We start from the raw sequence: 24,541 nt of genomic DNA, 5'->3' as shown, positions 1-24,541 counted from the left end.
AATAGAGATGACTCCTGTTTCCATGTTTCCAGAGCTCTTTTTGGCGCCTCTGGTTATAACTGATGACAGTCCCTTTAAAATAATTTATTCCTGTCTGAGAACGCTTGATTGTTCAACTAAATTTCTTCGTTTCAAGTTTTCACACTTAACTATCTAGTTAACCATTATGACGAAAAGCAACACAGACATATGTTAGAGATAACAAACAAGATTCAAAGAAACAACTCCTCTTTAGACCACTTTATTTAGTAACGGAAGTTTTGAGCCAATCAGAAAAGATTGCCATACACCTTAACCAATAGAAAGTTTGAATACTCCAGTTTTCTCAGTAAGCGGCAATTCAATTGGGTGAAATAAGGAAGGCGGTTCCAGTGTATAAGTGGATTTGAGGGCTTGGAAGGAAAACAAGGACGCTAGTTATCGTTATCTCGCCGCTGAAGGTATGGATTTGGTTATTTAAAAGTTTGTAGATTATATTTAGGATGGGTCGGTGCTTGAAGTATCATATGTTGCGTATTGTGCTAAACAAATACTAGGCTGACAGTTAGTTATAATTATTTGAAGGTGGTGGCAGCCCAACCAACCACACCAACTCCTAACTAATCCAACTTACTTACGCTAGCATCTTGGTTGTTTATCAGTCAAGCCAGCAAAACTAGCCGACAGTGTCTAACAGTAAATAACGTGTTAGCTGAATAATCGGCAGTTATGGACCATGTCAAGCTAGACATTGTTCCCATAAAGGGGTTAGCTTAGCTCATTAGCTTAGCCTCTTAGCCTGTTCCCACTGGAAACAGTGCTCAGGCAACATGGCCATAAATTTAGCAAAGCTATGATCTCACAGCCTCTCTCTGGTGACAGTACAAGGGGTTAGCCGGGCTTTTAAACACTGACATGTTCAGTAATAGTAGCCTAAAATTTTTGCCCAGAGACAAGTAAACCACCTCGCCGTAGAGTTTCTCGTTACATCTTTGTTTTCGTAGTTAGCGTTAGCTTTAAGGAAAAAAGACTAGCATCAAACCTTTACGACTTCGTGTCTTTCTGAGCGCACAAAAAGCTTTGGAGAAGAAAACTGTCATGTCCTTCACTGAAGTATCACAGAATTGTGTTAAAATTGTGTTTTAACGACAGGAATCAAACAGGACGGATTACTTTTCAAAAGAATGTGTGGTAGTATTGCTATTCTTTTTAATAGTGATCCATTCATGTACTACTAAGTACTTGATTCAAATATATAAGGAGTCAGTGTAGCTCTGACTTTCTCTGTCACACGCACGCGCGTCAGGTATTTTTAGTTTCAATTAGCCTAGTTCTGTGCAAAGCAACAAGTTAGAAATATGATGCAACTGTCACATTTCAACAGGGGGTGGAGGTCAAGAAGTACCCATAAAACTACACATCAGTGTCTGTGCAGCAATTTAACACCAGAGAAACCGTGGTGTAAAAACATGAACTTCATCATATATCACTGCTCTGCACATCTCTAGGACACATACATGTTGTAAAAACATAGAGCCACAAATTGAAAACTGACTAGCACACATATTTTCTTATGAAATAATAGGAAAAGGATACTGGCCAGCTGAGTTACAGAAATTAAAGACTTAAATATTTGTTAAAATTGTGAATCTGTAACTGTTCACAAAACATTCACAACATTTTTTCTTTTCCAACGAGTTGTAGATAACACATTCTGTTATTCGTAGTGACATGCATAGTTGCTGCTTATTACAGCTGTCTCAGTAGTCTTCATTGTGCTAATCTTGGATGAGATTTTATGTTTTTAATCCTAAGAAAGGTTTACAGCAATTAGAAAAAAAGAATATTTTTTTGTGCTTTAGAGGTGTGGTCTTGGCGAGGGTATGGAGCACCCTGTTCACAGAGGAGAAACGATGCCCATCGGACTTCATGACAGGTACTGTGCAGTACACCACATTGATTCTTTCCATAGTTGTTGTGAATACATTTATTGACATTTAAATAACTATCATAAATTTTAGTTTATGAGTCGTGACAGAAATTCTGCAACTGTTGCCAGCCAGTATTGGCTGTCTTGAGACATTTAAGATTTCCCATGTCACCTTTCAATAGGGGTGTTTAATTATCAGTGTTTGCCAGCAGTCATTCTGTGAGCATTCCGTATACAATGAACAAAGTAAAGCTTGTTGAATGCGTTCACTGCCATTGTAGACAAATAAACAAATATTTCAGCACTTAAGTTAGCAGCCTGTCTTTTCTAATTAATCAAAATGTAAACAACTTTGGAGGATCCTTAGAAACAAATGCACATCTGACAAAATTATACTGAATGCTGGTGCTATAATAAAGTTGATTGATTTAGGGACTGTAGATTGTGTAAGGGTTCCACATTGCATCAGTGAGTTTTAGAGCAAACAAAACATGTTGTCATTGTGACATCTCATCTATTGCAAGCTCAGTGGTCAGACTTGAGCTCTCCCCTTCTTATTTATATCACAACATCTTATGTACAACACAAACTGCAACTCCATTTTTTTTGTTATTTGTATAATTGTACATGTCTGTGGAAATTTCATTCATCACTTTTTCGGCCCTGGTGTTGCTGTGTTCTGTCGTATTTTGGTCTCCACTTTGTTTGGTCTGTTCACTACATTTTTTTCTCCTTTAAGAATGAATGGCGGTTGCAGTTTTAATGACTGAAAGACATAGAACAATTTGTGGTGCTCAAGCTAGTGTACTTGAATACTTTTTTCTCAACAAGCTGACAAGTAACAAAAAATCTAATAAGGTCTAGTGATGAGAAATTGAAGAAAACCCACCCTGGTAAGGATGTATACCACTGACGTAAAATTTATATCGACACTGAAGTGACCACTGTGATTGAGGATGACTAAATGCTTATGATTTTTTCAGTAAAGTCTGCATAAAATGGTAAACAAATCCATCTATGGGTAAAATAAGCTTACTAATAGAAGTAGTAGTGGCTAGTAGTTTTCTGCCAGTGTCATCCAGTCTGTTGGCAAAAGATTAATATTTACTCATTGACAGAATGGTTACTCTGTGGAGGTGGATGAGACACTACACCAACTGGATGGTGAGTTGTGGATGAATGCAGGTGTCAGTGGGAAGTATCACACTAAAGGAAAAGTGTGAAAATACTCTGTCCACAGCCTGAGGTCACAGCAACATTTAAAAGGCAGGTGCAGTAATGGCAGATTGCTATGAGGATTAAGCTGCAGGTGGTACAAGAAGACGGGGATGGGGTTATGACCAAAATGCATCAGCTTCAGCAAATAGTCTCACAAACCGACTGTTTAATTCTAACAAAGTGATTAGATGTATTTTCACACCTGAAAGTCTGAACCAGGCTTCATATATTGTATACATCGGTCTGGTGAGTTTTGCTGGCACTCTGCAATTTTCAGAACAGATAAAATCCCTTTGCATGATATACTTCTGACCTGCGATCATCATCTAAATGAGCTGCGTCTCCCTATACATGATATGAATTAGTTTATAGATGGTCATGGCTACAGTGAGTGCATTTGTTTATTCAGCTCAATTTTAACTTCTTCCATTTTTTTGTAGGTTGTTGTTTTTCTTCTTTTTGTTAATTTGTCTTGATGGCCTTGTACAACTTAGTGTAAGTGGTCAGAAAGTCTTAACCTGGAGCAAATTATAATTTATTTCGTTTGGGATCCAAATCACCACTTTTGGTCACTCCAAACCTTACTTCATATCATGGTGCAGGTGAGGTTTCATACTAGGGCTGCACGATTCTGGCAAAAATGTGAATCTCTATTTTGTTCTTTTTTTTTTTTTTTTTTGCTTCGAATTGAGATCACAATTCTCTGGCACAATTTTTTTTCACAAAATGTTTATTGCATTGCTGTCAAGGAAAATGGGGTCTTTTACCTCTGATTTGCATCTTTCATATCACTCCACAAGTAGTCCGTTCCCTAATGGTCCCAGTTGCTAAGCGACGTCAGCTGATCTGTGAAAATTTGAAAGAAACTTCCCAGCCGGCACAATGGAATTTTTTTAATATGGAATTTTTTGAGAGGACGAGACTTCTGATTCTTGGTTAAAGGCCGAGTTATCATCACAGGCAAAGAAAAGAAAAGGAGAAGAAGAATAGCGCAGAAGTCAGAGAAGTGAAAGTGAAAAGATACTTGGATCTGGACGACAGAAAAGAAGACCGACATGAGATTAACACCGCCAAATGTGAACCTTTATTGGGCACGAGTTCGGGTGGGTGACTCTCACCACTACCACTGAGGTTTTCATTCATTTCACTCTCTTTACCGCAGACGTTCCTCCGCTGTAATTCACTCTTTCTTCACTTGACTGCAGCCGACAGCAGCAGGCTCACATGTTGTAAAGATACTTTACCATTGGTTGAGGGAGGAGGTGGCAGTGTTTCTGTGTTTGTGGGCATTTGTTTGTAATGCAGCCCGTGAAATAAAATGCTTAAGAATCATCCATGTTTAGCAATGAGATCGTGTACATGTGTGAATCAAGATTGCGATCTTTTAACAATTAATTGTGGAGCCCTATTTAACACCTTCAGATTTGGTGTGGAACTGAAAAGTCTGAGAGTCTGGACCAGACAAGGTTACAAACAACCATATTAGACTGTCATGTAAGTCCACCAGTAGGGGTGTGTACTGGCAAGAATCTCGCGATATGATACAAATCACAATACTAGGATCACGATACTGTTAAAAAGGCTATTTTTTGTTCATTTTTAAAAATAATTATTTCCTGGAAGAATTGAATTACACCAGAAATATGCACAAATACTAAACACATTTTTATTTGATCACAACAGGATCTAATGCTATATCACACAATGTTCCTGTGTTCAGACTGAAATTTTGTTTTACAGACATTACATTTTAAGATCCTGTTCAAATGTTCATATTCTATTAGTTCAGAACTAACGTCAGAACAGTATTTTTGTGCAATCCCAACAATGGAACTAACATTATTTGATAAAAGAGTGTTAAATTATAGTAAATAAAATATAAACAAAACAGAAAAATAAAAATAAACCTCCACAATACCTGCATTTGAATAAACAACTAAAAATATCGATACAATACTTTTTAATATCGATACAGTATTGTGAAATAAAATGTCATGATATATAGCAGAACCAATATTTTTCTTACACCCCTATCCACCAGTTGGTTCAAGATGGTCTTCTATATGCTCATGTGGTGTTCAGGGGGTTTGGTTCCTCTACAGACTGGGCTACACAGTCAAACAGGGCTTCTATTCAAACTAACATTCATTATCATTTATAGTTGTATAGTTTCATTCATATGTATAAAGTGGGGAGTGAAAAATGTAAATACAAAGTGTTCAACACCAGAAGAATAGATTGTATGGACCATTTATAATTAAAAGAGAACCGCAGACAAATTCTTTTGTTTTTCAACAATTTTTTTTTTTGTAAAGCCTTCTGTGCACTACCTTGATATTGTCGTCATTAGTTGTGTAGAAAAGGACAGCCCCACCGTTTCGTTTATACTGTGCCCCTTTGGGACTTAACTTAAAACGTATAAGTATGAATGATGTTCAGTGGTGAGAGATGCATTATTTTTCAGTCCTGCTGAAATTGTAATGTATGCATGATGTTTTTAAAATGTAAAATAGAATTTTAACAATTAGCCTACAAAATGAAACTCAATACCTGTTCATTTTTTCCACATCCTTCTTCAAGAGGGAGGTGTAAAAGTATTACAAGAGGTGGAAAACTTTACAAGTCTGGTCATGTTGAAGCTGCAGAGACGTCTTCAGAGGTCGTGGAGGGAGGCAGTTATGATGACATCAACCCAGCATCTTTAAAAACTATCTTTTAAACTGACATACTGTACATCAAATGTATAAATATGTACCAATATATAAAACGGATCAAAAAATGACTTGCCTGAATGTAATACACATTTTTATTTACGTCTTGAGGTTCTTTTGGACACAACCAGAACAGGTGTGACTTTGCCTCTATAGAAAGAAATTCTAATTGTGATCCTCAAAGAGAAATATATGGAAGGATGAAATCATTTTTATTTTGAGCTGCAGTAGACTGCTGGTCTGTTGCTCTGGCAAAGACTCTTTTTATGATCATGTTTTGTATGGGCCTTTGTGTGTATTTTTGTTAAGTTGCTTGTCAGGGAAGGTCATTTGTGGTTTTTTTGTTTCTTGTTTTTTTTTAAGTCGCGTTTGTTAGTTGTACAATGAAATTTCTTGTGATTGCAGTCCACCTGACTGCACCTGTGGTAGATGCTTCTGTGTGTGTAACACGTGAGTCACACACAAGGCGATACACAGCCGGAGTAGACAACTGGATTGACTAAAATAGAAGTCTGTCTGTTGTGACACATGAGTGACAAATGTGGCTGAAAGGATTTCTGTGTAGATACAGTGTGCCTTAATTATCACAAGTTGCTCGATGGGTTTTCTTTTTTGTAACTCATACCTTATATGACTCTCAATTTTTTTAATATAGAATTAATAACATCAAAAGTTGTGAACTGTAATCCAACAACTCTAATTGATTACATAAAGTGGAACAGGATGATAGGCATGGCTGCTTCTGTTTTTAGTGAGATAACAGTCCTCTTGCTTTTCTGGTTCCCACATTAGATGCAGTGTGGCACCCGCTCATTTGCTGAAGATGCCTCCTTTTCCTTAATCCCTCCATCCTCCCATACAGATATTTTTTTTTGAAGACTGAAAATTCGTTCAGCAAATATAAAAAAAAAGCATGTTTTTGAAAGCATACAATTCAAACAGAAATTTATGAAAGCAAAGGCATATAAGACATTTGTAGAAAACTATACAAAATAAAACTGAAATGAGACCAATTTGCACATCCATTGGAGGTACTGGCAATGATTATCTGACTGCTATTTCATTTAGCCCATAAAAAGATTTGTCACTATCCATTCCACTGGATGTGCATTAGAATTGCAAGCCCCTGAACATAAAAAAAAGACTTGTACAAGGAACAACTTACATAATGTGGTACCTGTCTGATGATAAAAGTTAGTTCTAAGTTGAGATGTGGACATGTTTTGGTAGTTTTGTCAGCACTGATCACAAATTAGCTTTAGTGAAATAGCATTTTTCAGCATTTGTAGAGACTGTGTTAGGGTTTCTTTGTTAATGTTCACTGAGGTAACTTTGTCTAGCGCCACCCCTAACTGCTGAGGAATAACATCTATTTATGTTGCTGTCTTTGTGAATTTAGCTAAAGTACAAAATCTCGCAGAGTATCAATGCATGGAAAGAAGTATTCTCCTTAGATATTGAAATGTAAGGAATTAGCGTGCCATACAGTATGGCAATGGTTTCAAAATTATAAGGATTTCTCTACCATGAAAGCACAGTTTGCCAGTGGTGCCTTTGTTTTTATCTGTTTGATTCAACCAGCTTAATTAATTTCTTCAGAATATTAAATGATAGGAGATCAGTGATTTGGCATGCCTTAACTTCAACTTTTCTTGTGTATCTCATTATACCACTACCACTGGCTAAAATAGAATTTACTGTTAACCACAAATCACACAACAGACTCTAGAGGATTGAAAATGTGTTACACTTGAATTTATTTTAAAAATGTAATAATCTTTTTTATATCTGGCTGCCATTCCTTTCTGTCTCTCATATCTATTTTAATAGCATGCCCAGTACTGTAATCACAACTCCTTTAACAAGGTGGCACTGTTGCTTAGCTACTGGGCTATTCATGAACCCTGAAAGGGTGATGGGAAGGGAGGGCTTCTTCCCCCTCCTACCACGAGACAGCCGTGAATGCAGCAGGGCAAGTAGTCGTGGTGGATACAATCTATTGGCTTCTCAGTGCTGCCGCTAAAGTCACAACCCTGTCTGTAGCCTGCACTGCCTCTACCAGTGTATTTCTGGAGCTGCTGCTTGCACACTGCTGCTCTCCCTCCCCTTAAATGGTGTGGGCAGAGTGGGATGGAAGACTGCATTGGAAACCTTTTCATGGAAATGGTCTTTGCTGTTGGTATTGCTTTAGCACCATTCTGGTGACAACAACATGCCGTTGAAATGGAAAAGCGGTTCCCCTGTCAGCTGGAAATTCCCAGTGCCAGTTCTTAAGACATCCAGGTCCTCACCCCTTTCGCCTGCTTACATGTGAGTACGAGGATTCATATTATGCCATTGTGACAATGTGTTCCGAGACAGATTTGTTGGCTCATTTAGTTTCAGGCTGCATGTGCATATTTGACACCAGTATTTTTTGTTGCAGCCCTAATTAGACAGAATGTGATGTGAGTGCTGTAGTGTGTGAGAGATTTGCCTTGTCCAGCATGCATTTTATAGCTTGCTGGCAGAATGCTTTCCTCCCGGGGTAGAGGGACTCATTTTGCCGCTAGTCTGGACATGGCAAGCACCAGATCCTCGACTCTTGCCCTCTCCCTGTGGCTATGTTTATTTGGGAGCAGGGACTCAGCAGCTTGGGAGGAGCCTGCCTTTGTCAGGATGTCTGGCGTGCCCTGGTTTAGAAGCTATTGTCATCTGCTACTGTTCAGGAGGGGGGAAGGGTAGAATGGAAATGCTTCACACAGCCTCTCACCATCCTCTCTCTTTTTGCCCTTTCATGTGCGCTGCTGAAATGGACAAGTGTCATGATTGACTTTTGAATAGTAACATGGATTTGGCATACAGAGGAAGAGAAAAAATAAAATCATGATTGTCCAGCTTTTTACGTGTGCTTTAGAGCTTAATTTTGCTAGTTTGCAAAATTATTTATTAAAAATTCCTGCATCACAAAAAGAAAATGTACTCTATTTTGGATATTTTTCCTTTTTAATTCTACACAGTGAAATAGGTGACATCCACAACATCACCGGTCCATAAGTCGTCACATATCTGCAGCTCGTACATTCTGACAGAGGTCTTGGCCTAATGGCATCACTTTGTAAGCTCATTACAAAATGACATGATCACTGCTTGACTATTGACAGTATTGGCTTAGTAATTATGTGTTTACTGTTTCACACATTTACACCTGGAAGCTGCCTAGAACAACCAGTATTATCTCCAATCAATGATACCCATACCCACAAAATTGGTAACCCATTACTTTGTCTCTAAGGATATTTTAATTTGTAGACAACCTTTTATCCTTTTATCTTTTTTGTCTTTGTAGCAGGTTTCTTCTGAAATAAACCCTTTGACACTGTGTAAGTGCATCAGGCAAGATAAAAGATACTAGAGTACTTCTTTTCTTTTTTCCCGTGCATTACATTCAAAAGGCACTTTTCATTCCAGTAAGTCACCATAGTGTTTGGAAGACTGTGATAACTTTTCGAATGAAAGCACAAGGACACAAGTGCATCATGTGTGCTTAAGTAGCTGCACAAGTAAAACACTTGAGTGTCCTCAGAGGAGATGGTGTGATCATTGGCAAGTGAAGCATTTTTAAGCTTTGAGGCTCCACCTTACCCTGCCCAGTCTGACTCGGCCCTACCAGACCACTTACTATTTTGAAACTTGTATATTGTGAGCTGTGTTTTTAGGCAGGCTGATATTGGGCCCCCAATTATAGGTTACTCTGTGGTCAGGGAAAAGTCACTCTTTATAGGCTCTGTGAGTGAAGCTTCTGTCCCTTTGCTTTGGAGACATCTCTAACTTTGTATACCAGTAGGTTATTCTGGAGGAAGGATGGAGGACACAGCACAGTAAGAGCATATGGTGGTGTAGATGATATAGTATATAAATTGGCTGTTGTAACACATGTTTTGAAACCACCCTAATCTATATATAGACTGGTGAATTGCCTTTGGTGGAGATTTCATGCTTTGGAGAAATGCTCTACTAGGATAGCTCATGAAATAATCTTCTGTTCAGTGAGAAGTCATTGGGCTTTTTGTGTAATTCCACAAAATGTCCTTCAAATGAATGTCAGCCCTCTATCCAGCGCATGGATCCAGGCTTCCTACAGTGGTTCAGAGCTAAGCACTTAATATGTGTGACTGCTGTCTTCAGTAATCACCTCATGGAGGCGTTATGGTGAGCTAGCTGTCTAAACTGCAGCATCGCCTGTTCGATTGCAGCCAGGGACCTTTAGCTTATGTCATCCCCCTTCCCCTTTTCCCATTCTTCTTGTCACTATCTGTCAGCTATCAAATAATAAGAATAAGAGGGAATCTTGGGAGAAACTAAGAAAAAAAATACCACCTCTTTTTTTTTTTTTTTTTAACACTTTTTGACCTTCATGTTTTGCTTCAGCACATTAGATCCTAAAAGGTACATCAGTTTCTGTCCTTGTTTTTGATATTACTTTTTATTTTGAAAGTAGCCCACGGTTGACAGTAGTCCATCAGTATTTTCTGCTCAAATCTACCATGTCCTAAATCTTTTTGTTTTTGTGTATGAAGCATGCTGAGGGTATTTTATCAGTTTGTGATCAGATTTGACTATGAATTTTATGGCTGTAGGTTAAATGAGAGCTTTGAAAGTTAGTTTTTGTTCAGAAATTTACATGCTTCAAATTTCCCATGTCAGATCCTTTTGTCTTTGCTGAATCCCCTGTGCCTACTTGTAAAGCAAATGGGGCATTTTATTTATTAATTAAACAATTCCTCTGGCCTACAATAATTGAAATGCACTTGATTTCATAGCTGACATCAGATGGAATAGGAGGTTTTTTTTTGACGATTTTCATTTTACTTTTGCTTTTAACAGCCACTTGCATTATCACAAAGACATTTTTGCATGGTTAAAAATACATACAACAGTGGAGTTATTCACAAGTGTCACCAGATGTCACATTTTATTTCATGTGTGAATTGGACTCAGTCAGGAATGATTGTCAGGAGAGATGTTAATCTACAGAACTGTTCATATTCTGCACATATGTGTCTGCATTCCAGTGTGCAGCCACCGTTAGATCACAAAGTAATACATCAGTGTATAGACAATAGCACAGTTTTTGAAAAGTAGCACAGGTGTTTGTATAAATGTTTTCAACATTAGTTTTGGTTTTGATCATGTTTGGTATTTGTGTCTTATTCCTTACCTGTGTATCTGCCTTATTTTGATACAAAATGCACACAATGTATTTGATTACCTTTCTCTCAAAGCCTGAAATAACCAGATATTGACTACGTTTTGTGATATGAAACAACACACCAGTAGTAATGATTTTCCCAAAGCATTTTAGATGAGCTGGCTTGTTTGTTCCAAATAATAAAATTTTAAAAGCTCCCCATCTGAGTGCCACATCTGGCACAATTCACTGGCCACTGTTAGGGCTCTTATACACAGATGCGTTCATGTTCCTGAGCTCATGTGCACAAAATCCATCGGTCAAAGGTAAATCCCCTACAACACGTGCAAGCAGCTGCTGGAAAATGTGTAAACCGTGGAGATCTGTGGCAGAGCTTTTAATTTACCTTTCCTTTTGGATTGTACATGAAGTTCCTGCTGACTTTTGGTCATTTTCTACAGAATGTGAAAGCCTCCAAGGGATAATTTGTTTTCATTTAAGGGCCAGAAGGAAGGCGAGGGCAGTCTGCTCAGCAGAGCATCAAGCAGTCGCAGTCAGGTGAAACTGACATGTTTGTGCTCATCACACACAGATTATGTATTCAAAGAGCATCTGAGTTGAAGAGTCAGTAAATGTCATCATGTCTGACAAAACAAAACAAAAAAACCCAGAAAACTTCATGAGTAAGTGAGCAGATTAGAATCTCCATGCTCCTGCCTTGATGTCAGAACATAAAAAGACAAAAAATGTAGTCTATTTATTAATAGACTACAGATACACTAATAGACTACTTAATAATATTGCAGCCCACTTTATTTTCAATGGTAACCCTAAAATTATAGATGGAGAGGATCCAGTTGTTGATGTTAATGATTATTTTCACTGTTGGTTAAAGCTGCAATGTGCAATAGTTCTTTGAGCAAAAAATTCCAACATTACCTTTCAGCATATTGTAATCCAAGTGGTGGAAACATGAATTCTCCTCACTTCCCCTGATTCTGTTCTAGGACGACTAAACAAAATATACCCCTTGATAAGGAGCTGTTCAGGTGTTTTCAGATACATTGGATACTATGCAATTGACAGCTGTAATTACCACTCATTTTTACCCTCGGCCCTGCCCGCAAGGTATTGTTGTCAGTTTGTCGTTGGTCTGTCTGTCCATAATCTGTTGATTATCTCTTCAGTTTATTTCAGAATTTAAAAAAAAAACATTAATTGGTGTTAATAACCCAAAGATATTATGATTATGGTCATAGGAAAGTAATGAAACCAGCATGATATATACTACGTGTGCTGTGTATATACAATTTTGACCTTATTTCTTGAAAACAAAAAAAAGAAATTAACCAATTGATTTTAATAGTTGACAGCTAAATAGTTGTTGCAGCTTTAAAGTTAATGTACTAGTACTTGGACACTTAGGTTGGCATAACAAAAGTGCCTCATTTTTACAGAGGTTCTCAAATTTCAGATGCGACTGATACAACTGCAACATGTTGAATCCAGACCCAGTATTTCTGGCCCCTTAGTCAATACTGTTTGGTGTGTTTTACACTGTATTACTTTAATTTTGAAAAGAGTGTCCATGCTGTTGTTAATTTACAGTTGAAATATGCTGCGGATAATGGAAGGTGTACCTCGAAGACAGTCAAGGGAATTGGAAACATAAATAAAGTCCAATAGTGCTGACCTGTATGATTGTGCAAAGATCTGCAATTAATCGTGTGTCCTTTTTTATAGAGAGCTCAGAGTTGAAACCCCTTTGTATGCAAAGCTATGCTTCTCTACTCATTTGAATCAAGGCTAAATTACACTGACACTTATTCCCCATAGCTTTGACACCTCTCGCCTTTGTGTTCAGGATCAGGATTCAGTCCTCGGGTGTACGTCCCCTGCTTAGCCTACATATGCTGAGTAATTCCACAGATCTGCTGTAACAATATGGTATGCCCTCTTTTGTTGCCGTTTATTTAAAACGACACAACTTTGTAAAAGCTACATATATAATAAATATTTTCTAATTCATTCACCTGAGTTTTGTCCTTTTGTACACATCCTTTAGGTTCATTTAGTATTTTCTAGCTTACATGTTGACAGATTGTCTGCTCCACCCACTCACAAACATGTCATAAAGCTTGTTTGGCTTAACTGCCCGTGGTGTGGGCTGAAATTGTTCTTTGAAACTCAGTTTAGGTACACAGAAACCCTCCAGCAATTTGAGGAAAAGGCCTCGACCTTAAAGTGCTATTTAATTATAAAGTGAAATTAGAGACGTTAAGACAGCTAAGACAAACATAATCATTGTAGATACTTTACCAATTAGCTTTGAAGCCTATTAGCTGTGATTACTGCTCATCTGCACATCACAGATTCGTTTGGACCAAGTAAGCTACAGTTGCTTTGAAATGTCAGGGGGCCTAATTCTCGATGGGCCCTTCACAGATTAGTCGAGTCAAGAGAGGAGTCTGTGATGGAGAGCAACGCAGTCAAGTACCATCATCAGCCAATGCAAAGCTTTCTGCAGTCGGCCAGCATACTTCTGTATGATTGTTTTCAGATTTTTTCTTCATCTCAATTGGCTTGTATTTCTTGCATTTTCTTTTTTCCTCTTGATCTCACAAATATATGTGCTAATAAACATTTCTATTTTAATCAGATTTTTTTTTTGTTCCACAGCTGAATTGCACTGACAGTTTCAATCAAATTCTTTTTTCATAATCAATAGTCTGTGTGCAATTTGCCACATTTTTAAGAGTGACTGTTTAGTCTCTAAATAGTGCAACTATTCATTCAGTTGGTTAAGCCAGAGCATTAATTATGGAAGTGCCAATTTTCATCATAATAGGCAGTGCAAACAGCATTTGTCAGACACATGGGACACAGATGTTTGAATTAGTGTGACAAATCTTTACTTCCTTTTCACTGGAACTTCATGAATGGATGAAAAAGGAGAGTATCACCATCAAATAGGTTATGGCTCGTTATCCGCTGGTTAAAAATGCCTCTGTTCATTGCGGCGATCGGTATATTCCCATTTTAACAGTCATTGTTGAATTTTGAATGCACTGTTTGGAAAAGAGATGTAGGAGAAGGATGTCTGTGAAAGGGGAAACAGACCGGATCCTATTATTATAATACAGGGGATTCAACTTACTGAAGACGCTACAGTAACTCAGAGCAGTACAGGTTTTTTAAGATTTTCTGTACCGTGGCAGATGATGTCGAACATGCTGTTACTTTATTGAATATACTGTTTCTCAGTGAGAAAAGTCGTCATGTTTGGTGTCTGTTTTTGCTCCTCACCACCTCTCTTTTGCTGTTATGCTTCTGTGCAAGTGTTTTGGATTTTGCTATTTTAGTCTATGTAGTGTATGTTGTGAGAGTATCAGTCAGACTGTAGGAGTATTATGAACTCTTTCTGGGGCAGAGGTAGCCCCCCCCCCCCCATATATACTGTATAATGTTGATGTTGCTCTTCTCTTGTTGCTCTGCCAATTCCACTGCTGCCTCATTGTCTGTCTTTTGCTCTCAGGCTGTTCCTGTGTTCCTGTTAAAGCAGTATGTCACCTTAGTCCACCCTTACTGTAAGCAGCTAGAAACCTTTAATGAAACTTTAAATGCCTGAGTAATGCAGTCTGCACTAAAAAAAATACTGTGAATATGGGCTGTGTTAAATTTTCATTAGCACTGCACACACTATATTTGGGATTTCTAGCTTTTTTTTTCCCCCCGATTGCTTCCTGTCTCCTGTGAGAAGGAAGTCGTTTGGAAGCTGCCTCGAAGAACTGACACCACAAAGGGTTTGTCTGACAAAGACTAAGTGAGCCATTGACGATGCACAGGCACACCATTTGTTGTGTACAAGATAGGATTTCACATTAAGAATTTGAATAGCGAATGTATTTCTGGAAAACTTTTGCGGCCACAGTTGCATTGATTTATTTGCTTGGAAATGAATGTAGAACCTGTCATGGTGCCACACGGGTTCTTAGGTGTTTTTCTTTGCAAACTGACATGGGTGTTTGACATATTTAGTACCGAAAATAGATGAGATTAATAAAGTTTCTATCAATGCACAGCTAAACCATGACGAGACAGCAAAGCTATACTCATTAATCTTTTAAGACCCTTCCACTGTCAACCCAGGGAAAAAGCAAGTTGACTTCAGCTTCCTGAACTGTCACTGGTGGAAAGATGTTTTTAAGCTTTCCAGTGACATAAAGGGCCCGAATCGACTGCCACCATCTCGTTCCTTTTGTTACTTCTTTTTTCAGTCCTCCTCGTCTCCTTTTTAATTTTTTCTCTCAGTTTTTTTTTTATCTTCAACACTCTGCTTCTCCTGCTCAAACCCTAATTTAGAGAATATGAAGGTAACTTTGCACCTCGTGCAAAGTGCCAAGAATGAAACCCGCGCTTGTCACTGACGCTTGAGAAGCTTATTTTGGGAAGAAATCATTCTGGAAGACAGTGAGTGACTGTAATGCATATATTTGTTCTTCAAACTAAGTCTGTCGGAACAAACCATATCATACCATAACCATCCATGCATAGTGTAAGAGAATGATGAAGCTTGTAAAACTGAATTAGTAGAGGAAATTCATCAGCCAACTGCTATGTAATTAAGGATCTTGAATAATACCACATTTTAAATCTAATACTGAGGATCTAATATGTAGTGTATAATCCTACGGTCAAGATTGGCCTGTTAATTAAATCCAAATATAAAGTGTTCAGTATTATTCATTTGTAATTTATCATTGTAATATTCAGCCAGAGCTCAGTATTTTGTTGTGATGCTGCTTTACTTAGTGTCGATGGTATTAAACATATGGGGAAAAGTATCACTAAAAAGCTCAAAGCAGGGATCCTTGTATGAGTCATAATGTATTGTTTCATACAATGTTTTGGATTCATGCATAATCAGTGTCAATGTAGCTTTGTTTTCATGTTTCCTCTTGTTTTTGATGCCACACATTGTCACGTTTTTATGTTGACATGCATTACTCTCATTTATGAGCATAGGGTTAAACACAAACTTTATAAATGTCAAAATAATCTTAAAATCAGCTTTTTGTGCTTAATGTCGATCTATAAATTTCCAATATACCAATAGCTAATACCTTTTTTTTTTTTTTTTTTTTTTTTTTTTTTAACAATTAATACACACAAAATAGGTGACAGTGGCATGCATTTGACATACAAACACTTCATGAATTATTCACTGATGCTAAATGAATTTTGCATTAGCTGGTGCTAAAGCTGCATTGATTCTTTTAATCATAATTATCTTCAGTCACTCACTTACGTGGGATGCTGTAGCTGTTGTCTTCTTTGTTTCGTTCCGGCAGCCACCAACACTCCTTTGTGGTTTGGACAACCCACTCTCTCCTCGCTGCCTGTCCGACTTACCACCTGATGGGGTAAATGTACCAGTACATTGCCTGTGCTCTGTGTCAGTGTGATTGTGACCACTGTTCAAGCCATGACAGTTTCTCAGCATTTAGTGGTGATTGTGTTTACAAATTCCTATCGAAGTTGTCCATGATCATCTCCCTGTAAAATGTACCATATTGCCCAGCCCATCCTTGTATATTATTATTATTATTATTATTATTATTATTATTATTATTATTGCAAATAGATCTGTATTATTAGTATTGTTTCAAAGTCAGTTGCATACTGTTAGCATGTATCGCCTACATTACAGGTCCATGCCTACCTTTCCTTGTTCCATGTGGTAGCAGAAACCTTTAAGTTCCGTTTTGTCTGTGTTGTTGCTGTATCCTCATTGGTCCTCTTCCTCATTCCATAGTTCTGTATGGCATGTGAAAGGAATGATAATTGGATTCAACCTGACCTGCTCTCAATGTTTATCCATCATATACTCCTAATGTCTTTGTTAGACAGCTAGGTCTTGTAATAAGGGCTGTAGTCGGTTGAAGTCGCATATACTTGAGTGCAAGGATTTGAGACTTCGTGAAGTGACACACAGTCTTTGATCAGTCAGTCTTTGTCAGCTTTTAGGTTGACTTGAAGTACCCAAGCCCTTAAGTGAAATGTCATTTAAAAAGAAAAAGGAATTTTTATTTTTTTTTATCTCCCACAAACAGCACAGTAAGAGGTTGTAACCTCTTCTTTAAGACTAAAGATGTCAAATTGCATTACTTAATCTCTCTCTTGCGGAAATGCACTGGCTTTAAAATCTGATTTTTATGCTGCAAAAGTGCTACTGACATGACTATACTGCTTAAGTTGACAAAGTTTTTGCACCTCTATGTGACCTTGGATAATTATGACTCACAGCTTTGCAAATACATTTTACTGTTTCTGTCATGATATTTTATTTTCAATCGCCTTTTCCGCAGCTCACTGCTTAGACTCCTTTTTCCTACTTATTCCTTTTTAGCTAATCCAGCAAATAAAATGAGTCATTACAAGTAACCAAAAAGGAACACGGGAATAAAGAATAAATGTTAGTATTTAGGTAGGATGACTCATTAAACCGTTAATATAGCCAGGCACATTTTATTAATTTACCTTTTATAGCTTCATTCTGACCCTTAGTGGAAAATCTGCCTTGATTTGCCTTGTATTAACTTCCATTTAACATCAGATTTCTCACCGATTTGGAACTTCTCACATTCCAATCACATCAGTCGCCATAAGACTTAATGCAGTTGGAATAAATAAAAAATAAAATGGAATACGATTAAATAAAACAGAATTACCTAAATACACTAAAGTCAATTGGCTTACCACAACAAAATCAAGTGTTCACCCACAGACTGACTTAGACTCAATTCATTACATAAAAAATCCCCCTAAAAACTATTAGTCTTCTACATCTGACATACACTGCCTGCTCATTGGGCCTGTTTAAAGGCACAAATTTACTGCTATGCTGAGCCAGACATTTTTGTAAAAGAATATTTTATCAAAATGGGGCCAGTTTTCATCTGAAAATGAATGACTTTTAAGTCTCAGATGCCACATTCACAGACTATTCTGTCATCTCTGTGTATTGCACTGAGAAATAGTTGTAATATTTTAAGCCTAGTTTTCATTCAATGGGCTATGTAAAATGCAGATTTTTATAGGCCAGTGTGTTTCAGTGCTACTGTATCTCATCTTACTTAAATCAGAACAGGTTTCTGCACAGAAGGAATCATCTCTTAATTTAATTAGCGCTTATATTTATTTTGTTACGGTACCTGCCTGAATCTACTTCAGCTAGGCTACGTTTTTAGAAATACTGCAGAGAAAGAGATGAATTGTTTCACACTGTTTTCTTCTAGAAATTACACCCTAACCTTAACCAAGGTCAGCTGTTTTTTTTTTTTTTGCTTGTTTTTTGTTTTTATATATATATATATATATATATATATATATATTTGTGAAAGCAGCAGACTCACTGTGACAAGAGGCACATTGGAGTGAGACTGCCAACTTGGCGCAGAGCATTACATATTGTTTACTTGTGTTGTAACCTTTGGAGACGGAATCACTGTATAACAGATGACAAATGCTTGGCTGATTTTGCTCATCCACAGACTGTTATAATTTTTACCCAAATGAGCCTCATTCTCTAATGTCAGTTTTGTCAGCACTAAATGTACCCGTATCCCGAGAGTATCCTCCCCACGGGGCTCTGAGTCACACTTACCATCTTTCCATGTTCACTCTCTGTGGAGCAGTTAACAGGCTTTACACCATATTACATTAAAAGATGAAGCCCAAGTTTGATTTTTTTTTTTTTATATTCTCAATACATTTTTGTTGTATTGTCTTGAAGCACAGGATTATGATATGGTCCACACTAATTATGTAAAACCATAAAAAGTCACAGAAAACAGAGCAGATATTTTTAGTATGAGGCTGTTAATGACAGAGTTACAAGAAAAGCTCTTAAGTAATCATCATCTGTGTTTCATCTGGTGTACCAAGCACTGAGAAATGTCTGTACATGTTTAACAGTTTTCACATTTACTCTTCTTCAAAATAAGCCCTGTCAGTGTTGCGGAGCCCATCAAAAGTTCATTAATGTATTTTCAAATATGAGAAATATCAGCAGCAAACACTATTTTGAGGTTTATAGCTTATGCGCATGCTGTCACTGTTGAGTCAAAACACTGCATGAATGTGCTCTGCAAATTTGATTTAATATTATATCTTATAGTTGACAGTCTGACCTGAAAGAAGTTCAAAATATTAATCATTCATCATCTGAAACCATGTAACTGTTTAGAAAATTGTTAGGAATGTGTATGTCTCCCTTTGGAAAGAATTACTGGGTCATTGTGACAAAGTAGTGAAATGTTAACATCTTAACTAGTCATCGTGGTTTTCTTAGATTAGATAGAACTTTAGTGATCCTTGGGCAGAGCCCTCAGGAAATTGAGTTTCCAAAAGCAGCACAACACTGAATATACAGACAAGAAATACCACAAAGGAAAAAAAAGCAATAAAAAACCAATACAATAACATAACTATTAAAAAAAAAAAAAAAACGGCAAGAAAACACGATTGCACATTGTAAAGTACTGGCAGAAAAAATGGCTAGTAGTAGTAGTAGTAGTATAATAAGTAGCTTAATATGTTCCAATATAATGTTATAGAATGATATGTGTGTGTGTGTGTATCTACATGGTTCTGAGAAATTTAGAGATTTTTAACTGGCCAATTTGGTACCTACAATTGAGGAATAGTCCCATCCCCACATTAAACATCTCGGCAAGGTGATAGGACCAATATTTTGGGAGATATTAGTGATTTGGGAATACAATAGCCTTACCATCACGTTGCTCAGTTGATCGGAAGCGCAGGAACGACGCATTTTCTAACTTCAGTCCCTAGATATCTGTATTAATTTGACACATAGTTGCCTACGGGTCAGCGCTAGTAATATATAAATATTATAGTATGCACAATATGTATAGTATATTATGATAATAATAATAATAATAATAATAAAAAACAGCGGTGAGAGAACTAGGTTAAACAACAGCAAGAAAACAAACATTGTACACTGGAATAAACAATAAACAACATTGCACCCCAAAATTGCACAGTCCCTCTGAGCAGAGATAGAACAGATGTCCAATGTTCTATCTCCTCCTCATGATGTACGCCTCACCTTCTCTCCTCCAACTACCCCCTGAGTGCAGAGTTGTACAGTTTAATGGCTTGGGGGGGACAAAGGAGTTTTTAGTTCTGTTTGTTCTAGTCCTGGGGAGGAGTAACCTTTCACTGAACAAACTTCTCTGGGTGTTGATGATGGTGTGCAGAGGGTGACTGGCATCGTCCATGATGGCCAATAATTTTTTGATTGACCTCTTCTCTGCAACTGTCACCAGTGTCCAGCTTCAGTCCGACCACAGAGCTGGCCCCTTGGATCAGCCTGGATCAGTCCCTTTTTGATATGCTGCCACCCCAGCACACTATAGCATAAAAAAAGATGCTGGTTACCACAGACTGATAGAACATCCACTGGAGTTTCTTGCAGATGTTAAAGGAACACAGTCTCCTGAGGAGGTACAGCCTGCTCTGTTCCCTCTTGTACAGCCGGTCTTTGTTACATGTCCAGTTCAATTTACTGTCCTGCCACAGCCCAAGGTACTTGTAGCTGTCTACAGCCTCAACCTCAACTCCCTCAATCATAACTGGTTTTGGATGAGATCTTGACTTCCCAAAGTCAATGACCAGCTCCTTAGTTTTTGAGGTATTGAGCTGTAGATAGTTACTTTGGCACCAGACAACAAAGTTGTTCACCAGACACCTGTACTCATCCTCTAGGTCCTCCCTGATAAATCCCATGATGGCTGTGTCATCTGCGAACTTCTGTATGTGGCACAGCTCCGAGTTGTAACAGAAGTCTGAGGTGCACAGTGTGTTGAGGAGAGGGGCCAGCACCGTCCCCTGTGGTGCTCCTGTGCTACTGACCACAGTGTCACTTGTGTGCAAATGTGAGGCAGCAATCTGGCAAAGCTGTGTTAAATGTCAGCTTTATGTATTTTTATGTTTTAAGGATTGAGCTGGATTTTAAATGACAAAAATCAGATTTTCCTGTATGTAGTATAAGTAACTGGTATCAGAGATTTTACTTTGGCTTTCAGTTAAAACTATCCAGAGGTTTTTTATTTGAAGTGGCACCAGATTAGTTGGAGCTCAGTGGAAATGGTCATTGCAGGGCTGTGGATTTCAGTCTTGGAGTTCGAGACGCTACTGTACATCACCTTTCTCAGACCGCACTGCTAGAGTAGTAAACCTGTTTCAGATAATACAGCACATACAGTATACAATGGCTTGTAGATCATCCAGCTATGCAACAAAGGAATTTAGAGTGACTGGAAATGAAATGTTACCCGTACAACTCCACAGATTTTTTTAATTTATTTTTTTAAGAGAAATAATTTTTCTCAGTTTGTTTCTCTGTACTTATTGTGCTTGCAGACATAATGTGCTTTTTTGACTGTTGTTTTACTGAGTGTTAGCTAAGAATATTTCACAATTACATCACTTATTTACTCAGTGATAATGTGACAGATAAATCACATCTATTACTTATGTGTAATATGAAAAGTGTTGTGCAGTTCATGTTTTCTAAGCCGTGCTGAGGTCCTCATTTCAAAATTCACATATTGCAGATTAGAAATTGCTTAGATTGATTGTATGTGTGTTGTTTTTTAAATTTGTTTATTTTTATTGTGAATAATGCTGAGCATTTTAGTAGCACACAACATCAGATGTGGAGGCCGTGCTGAGTGACCTCTGTAGAGGAGGTGTTGGGATTGTTGCTCAAAAACACTGTGGGAAAGGTGGAGTGTGCCTTGTACAATCCCAGCCAAGATGCTCCCTGCAGGTTTCAGATTTGCAACCTTTAGGTGACAATTTGTGTAACAATTGGGCTACCTCTACCCCATATGTCCTTTAAGTAGTGTCACTTTGAAAACTTCTTTGTCCTACTTCTGGGGAGCTAAAATTAGATAGATACACATGTTTTTGCTACCCTTTAAAAGTGAAAACTCCTTTCCGTGTTTCCCCCCCTTACCAGATCCCTCGTGGAGGACGACGACGCTCACATGAAAGTTGCTCTGGGGTATGGTGATATGGGCATCTCTGCCCATCTACAGGCATCAAAAACTGGAAACACGCGCTTTTTCACAAGCAACACGCACAGCTCAGTGGTTCTTCAGGTGAGTGTTACACACACATACAGAGACCATTAATCATTGATTGGATGTATAAATATTGTAAGGAGCATAGTTGCTGTATGATCAAGTCAACTGGTTAGAAGTCTCTTTTGCATATTGTCAAAGAAGTAGCAATGACATTAAACTATTAAGTTATTAAGGTTTTAGTCTTTTGTTATGGCTTGTTTTCCTCTTCCTGGTTTATATTATTCTGGGCATACAGGGCGGGGAAGCAAAATTTACAATATTTTGAGGCAGGGATTGAAAGACAGTGTATGACCAATTAGTTTATTGAAAGTCATGAGAATATATTTGCCACAAGAAAATTTACATAATAAAAAATGTTTTTATTCTATGTGTCCTCCTTCTTTCTCAATAACTGCCTTCACACGCTTCCTAAAACTTGCGCAAGTGTTCCTCAAATATTCAGGTGACAACTTCTCCCATTCTTCTTTAATAGTATCTTCCAGACTTTCTCGTAATAGTTTTGCTCATAGTCATTCTCTTCTTTACATTATAAACAGTCTTTGTGGACACTCCAACTATTTTGAAATCTCCTTTGGTGTGACAAGTGCATTCAGCAAATCACACACTCTTTGATGTTTGCTTCCCTGATTACTCATATGGGCAAAAGTTTCTGAAAAGGTATGGATAATAGTGTTAGGTATGATTATGACATCAATATATGTTTGGTTTCAAAACAATTGATGTAGTGCCCGCTGAGAAAAAACAACTAAATGTTCATTGTAAATTTTGCTTCCCCACCCTGTATTATTAACTGTATGAGTTATTTTCAGGTTGCAGGTCAGTGAATCTATGATTAAGATGCCATCCTCACCGTCAAGTTTTTTAAATGAGGAAAATCTCTACATGAGTTAATCAATGCTTAGCACAGGACTAGACACTGAAAAAAATGTCTTTATTGAACTCTTTTTCATACAAATCACTCCCTTAAGCTCTGTAAAATCAAAACTGTGCTAAAAACCCTATTGCAGCAAACATTATAGGACACATTTATTAACCAATATCATTCCATAAACGATTAGCCAGATGCTTTTGGGATCAGCCAGATGCTTTGGGGATTTCATTTGCAACATGAAATAGTGATATGGTGCTGACTAAGAATCTGTCAGAATTCAGAACAGTCTTTTAGCTGAAAGATTCTGAAGCGGCCTACTTTTCCATTTAAAAAACTATTAATATTTGAAGCAGTTATACCACAGTCGGAAAGCATATTATCACATTGACATTTAACATAAACTACTGTCTTTTTGGTGTGGATCCACTCTTAAAATGTCAACACTTTAATAGCTTTGCATACAAAAGATCCATAAAACAGATTCTATCAATCTGTGAAGGGAATTCACAGTTTTTTCCTTTACAGTACAGCTTCAAGGAAAAACTGCTGCCCACAAATAGAATAAATAAATTAGTGATGTATCATATACTGTAAGTGCATAACAAAGCAGGGTTCACCATTAGAAATAAATGTGTTACAAAAAGTGCAGGAGTTAGTTTTATATATGTAGCAGGATAATAGAGAAAAAGAAAAATCAATCCCTCATTTACACTCTGTGGCTGCTTTAACATGTCGCCACTGATTTGCATAAAGTTTACATCAGCTCAACCTACAGTTGTGGGTGCTGGCATTGGACTGTTTGCTGCTGCAGCAGCAATGTCTGCCAATGTCACCAGCTCGCATTGGAAATAAATATGGGTGTTGGCTGTTCTTTCTCTTCATTAATCTTCTGTGCATCAAAGTACAGTAATGAATGATAATGATTTTTCTAGGCCATCTGATCTTATCTTTTACCCTGAAGCCACAGTTAGCTGGTAGACCCAGTTAATGTCCATTATACTGGTCTGCATAGAAGAGCCCGCTGTAATTTTAAGATGATACTTATAGAAGCTGACGTCTGTATTCAAAGTCATTAGTAGAACTAGTTGTGTCCAGCTGAATAAACAGGACAGACCTTTAAAGATGCATAAGTCTGTTTTATTAGCAAAATAAAGTCCAAGATGCACTAGTTATGAGAGCCATTTGATGTGTTTAAAGCCTGAGATTTAGGATGAGAATCTCTCATATCATATTCAGTCTGTCAGTAATTAAACAATGAACAAACGTGTAGGATATGAGTCTCTGAAGACTCACATTGTAAAAGTAAATTATCCCGCATTTCAAGCCACCAATAACCTTATTGATCAGATGATGAAGACAGCATTCTTTGTTTTAATTATAAACCTTTCCTCTGAGGGAACTAAAACCATTAAGGGTGCAGTTAACATGTAGCTTTTAGTATATTATTCTAAACCAGTGGCAGTTATGTGCAAGATGAGCATA

General features: G+C 37.5%; 1 protein-coding gene across 4 annotated transcripts in view; it reads left to right on the top strand.

Annotated features, from left to right (window-relative positions):
• Positions 1-361: 361 nt before the first annotated feature.
• Positions 362-24,541, top strand: part of klhl13 (kelch-like family member 13) — a 40,035-nt gene continuing 15,855 nt past the window's right edge. The window contains exons 1-4 of one of the 4 annotated variants that reach the window (XM_030153921.1): positions 362-440; positions 1,842-1,915; positions 16,360-16,431; positions 22,062-22,203. In XM_030153921.1, the coding sequence (XP_030009781.1) occupies positions 1,863-1,915; positions 16,360-16,431; positions 22,062-22,203 (267 nt within the window). In that variant the 5' untranslated portion in view covers positions 362-440; positions 1,842-1,862. Of the gene's footprint in view, positions 441-1,841; positions 1,916-7,813; positions 8,149-16,359; positions 16,432-22,061; positions 22,204-24,541 lie in introns of those variants that run through there. The other 3 variants (XM_030153923.1, XM_030153920.1, XM_030153922.1) reach the window with 3 other exon arrangements.

Source organism: Sphaeramia orbicularis, chromosome 14, assembly GCF_902148855.1.
Source record: "Sphaeramia orbicularis chromosome 14, fSphaOr1.1, whole genome shotgun sequence".
NCBI lineage: Eukaryota > Metazoa > Chordata > Actinopteri > Kurtiformes > Apogonidae > Sphaeramia > Sphaeramia orbicularis.
Note: the sequence above shows the minus strand (reverse complement) of the source record. Positions and strands in the feature narration are given on the sequence as shown.